Source organism: Stegastes partitus, unplaced genomic scaffold (genome assembly GCF_000690725.1).
Source record: "Stegastes partitus isolate 25-593 unplaced genomic scaffold, Stegastes_partitus-1.0.2 Scaffold1592, whole genome shotgun sequence".
NCBI classification, from domain to species: Eukaryota; Metazoa; Chordata; class Actinopteri; family Pomacentridae; genus Stegastes; species Stegastes partitus.
The window spans coordinates 112,740-116,298 of record NW_007579323.1 but is presented as its reverse complement, the minus strand read 5'-3'; the positions used below and the strand labels follow the sequence as shown (position 1 = coordinate 116,298).

Sequence of the window (3,559 nt, the reverse complement as noted above, 5' to 3'; positions counted from 1 at the left end):
AGTTTAGTTGAACTGCAGCGGTTCTGTCCAGAGGAGTCAGAGATGGACCAGAAGCTGGTGGACGGAACCAGAAGAACCAGGACTGAGGAGAACATGGACGTTGAACCAGATATTAACGTTTATGTTTGTAGATTTATGACACAACGGGTTTTGTGATGTTTCCAGAAGACCTTTAATGAATCTATGAAAGATGTTTTTTTGTGACAAAGACGTTTGAGTGATTCCAGCCTGATGGAACCATTTCTTCACCACTTTGATGTGTGTTTGGACTCATTGTCTGGTTGGAACATCCAACTGTGTCCAAGATCAACCTTCTGCTGATGGTTTCAGGTTTTCCTGAACAACATGGAGGTGATCCTCCTTCTTCATTGTTCCATTGACTTTGTATAAAGCTCCAGTTCAGACCATGATGCTGCCACCTCCATGCTGGATGGTAGATATTGTACAGTTATAAAAATGTATAAAAAGAACCAACATTTCTGATCGTTTCTTCTGACAAAGATTCACGTGTTTTAATAATTCCATCTCTGGGAGTCGTTGGTAACGACGTACGAGGTCCTGACAGGTGGATGTAAACCTGTGTTGACCACCGTACGTCTCAGAGCTACATCCTGATGCTTGTTGTTCACACTCAGACGTTTTATTGTGAAGCCGTACGTCATCAGAAACAGCAGCAATAAACCTCATTCCCACCGAAAACACCATAAATTCAGACGCTCTCGGCAGCCGAGGCTCTCCAGAGCCCCGGTGAGTCTGCTTTTACGAGCTCAGCGGAGGCGACGGGATGTTTGCTAATGGAGCGCTAATGGGATCAGAGCTCCTCACTTAGCAGCCGGAGCGAGTCGGGCCTGATCCCAGACGTGTCTCATCGCAGCTTCTGGTTTCACGACCTCCTCCGGTCGGCTCTGGATGCCGTCGGGTTTATTAAAATGCCACTTCCTGTCCGCAGGATTCCCCCCAACATCCGGGACATCGTGTACTGCACCGGCGTGAGCCTGATGGACGAGGACGTCTGGGAGTTCATCTGGATGAAGTTCCACTCGTCCAACGCCGTGTCAGAGAAGAAGATCCTGCTGGAGGCGCTGACCTGCTCCGACAACACCTTCCTGCTCAACAGGTACGAACCGAGCGGCAGCGTTTAGCGTCTGTGGTTTCTGATGAGGTGCAGGTCGTTCACCACATCACAACTTCTTAGTCAAACTTACGTCGAGCATCTTCATGTTTTATTTAAACCTGAAACAATCAAACTAAAACATCTGAATAGTTTTCATCCTGCAGCACTAAAAGCTTCGGTTGCTATTCGGCTTGAATCCGTTTCTCCTGATCGAAGGTCGTCGAGACGCTTTCAGGTTCACTTCAAAGAAACTTCAGCGTTTCTCCTGAAAGCAGCAGCGAGAAGCAAAAAGCTTCTGGACGTCAGCGAGGCTTTGTGAGAAGAAAAAGAGACGATAGGACCGAGATGTTTGACATTTTCTAACTGGAAATTCCACTTTTCTGGTTTAAACGTTAAAACTGAGCGCGGGGCGACGTTAAAGGACGACGAACCGCTGAATCTGACAGTTCAGATGAAACTCTGAAGGTTTCAGAGTGAATTTAAAAAACCGTCAGTCAGCGTCTGTTAGAGAAGAATAGAGATACTGTTTTATCCCCACAAGTCCAGATAAATAAGGAGAAATATGCAGAAAGTAAAATAACAAGAAAATCTCAAATGAAAGTAAGAATGTAGGAATAAGAAATTTATCATTATAATGCTTTAAATCATAAACATTTGTTCATTTTTGATTATTTATTTAACATAAATTGTNACACACACACACATTACAGTGTGAAGGAAACGTTCACCTCTTTGCTTTGCTGATGATTCAGGCCAGTAACCAGCTGGGACGGAGTGTGTGTCTGTGTGTGCACGTACATGTGTGTTTGTGTGTGTTTGTGTGTGTGTGTAGTTGTGTGTGGGTGTGTGTGACAGACGCCTGCACAGTTGTGCGATGAGCCACAACATTAAAACCGATCATCTGGTGACGAAGGTCTGCAGAGAAAGAGAACCGTGGAGCTAGACGTCGGTGCAGAGGAAGGATTGTGTTGTTGTTTGTTTTGTGTCTCTGTGGTCGTTTTGTGTCTCTTGTTGGTCTTTCTCTTCCTTTTTGGGGTCACTTTGTGTCTATTTGTGGTTGTTTTACATCCAATTCTGGTCTTTTTGTGCTTTTGTGGTTCTTTGTTGTCATTTTGTGTTTTATTGTCGTCATTTTTCAGCTCATTCTGGTTGTTTTGTGTTTCGATGATTGTTTTTGCTTCTTGTTGTGGTTGTTTTGTGTCTCTTTTCTACATTTTTCAGTGGCTGCTTTGTGTGTCTTTGTGGTTGTTTTGTGTCTTTTGTGTCTTTTTTTTATTGTGTTGCGTTCCAGTGGTAGTTTGGTGTCTCTTGTCGGTTGTGTAGTGTCTTATGTTGGTCATTTTGCGTCATTTTGTGGATTGCTATTGTGGGCTGTTTTGTGTCTTTTTGTCGTTTTGTGGTTGCTGGTGTTCATTTTGTGTATTTTTGTGCTTGTTTTGTGTGTCTCTGTGGTGATTTATCATCTCTTTGTGGTGTTTTTGTGTCTCTTGTTGTGTATTTTGCGTCTCCTTTCAGTCATCTTGTGGCTCTTTGTCGTCATTTTACATCTTTTTGTGGTGGTTTTGTGTCTTTACTGTCGTTTTGTTTTTATATTTGTGGTCATTTTGTGACACAAAATGGAATAAAACTGCATGTTCCAGACTAAATATGCTTCAGACGTGTACAGAACCAGAACAACTGTGAATATGTTCTGATAGAACCGACACAAACCCGATGACATGAAACGCAGACACACACCGACTCGGCTCTGAGCTTTACAGTCTGACTGCTGGAGGCGGCGTTCTGTTCCCGTCCTGTTTGTTCTGAGCCCGATCCGTCTGATATTGTTCCTGCTGCGCGTCGGTCTGTTCACAAAACCGCACAACTCGGGAAAACAAGTCGGCGCCGACGATCCAGACGAGTGACAGAAAGTCAGAGCAAAAACAAAACGTCTTCATCCTGATAAAGCTTCCTACAAACCGACGTTCTCTCTGCTCAGGATCAGGATTCATCCGATCACTGATCAATATCGTCTCCTGTATCACGTGTCCCAGTAGAACCGGTCCTGGTATCGACGCCTCATTTCTATGCACGACATTGTCGGATATTTCATCTCTCAGGTGCAGGATTTCATCACAGCGTGTGATATGACTCATTACCTCATCATTGTCAGAGCTTTTTTTTTGTTCTAGTCTTATTTTATTTCACACATTTTACTTCTCAGCTGCTGCATTTATTCTCACGTTGTGTCTTTTTTATTTTTCTGAGCATTAACTGGCAAAAGAGTTTCAAATAAAGTTTCATCTCATCGCACCTGAAGGAGAAGAAAAAATCTGTTCCAGTAGAATTCATTTAACACCGAATATTTAAAAAGCAAGAACGTCAGAAGAAGTCCACAGCAGAGAGGCTCACACAAATAAAATAAATAGTTTGTACCAGAATTTTTATCTGTATGTGTTCAACCAA

At 43.2% G+C, this 3,559-nt stretch overlaps 1 protein-coding gene across 1 annotated transcript in view; it reads left to right on the top strand.

Moving 5' to 3' along the window:
• Positions 1 to 3,559, top strand: part of LOC103371468 (thyrotropin-releasing hormone-degrading ectoenzyme) — a gene marked incomplete at its 5' end in the record, with an annotated part of 74,150 nt that overhangs the window by 61,229 nt on the left and 9,362 nt on the right. The window contains one exon of the mRNA XM_008300801.1: positions 950 to 1,117. Within this exon, the coding sequence (XP_008299023.1) occupies positions 950 to 1,117 (168 nt within the window). The remainder of the gene's footprint in view (positions 1 to 949; positions 1,118 to 3,559) is intronic.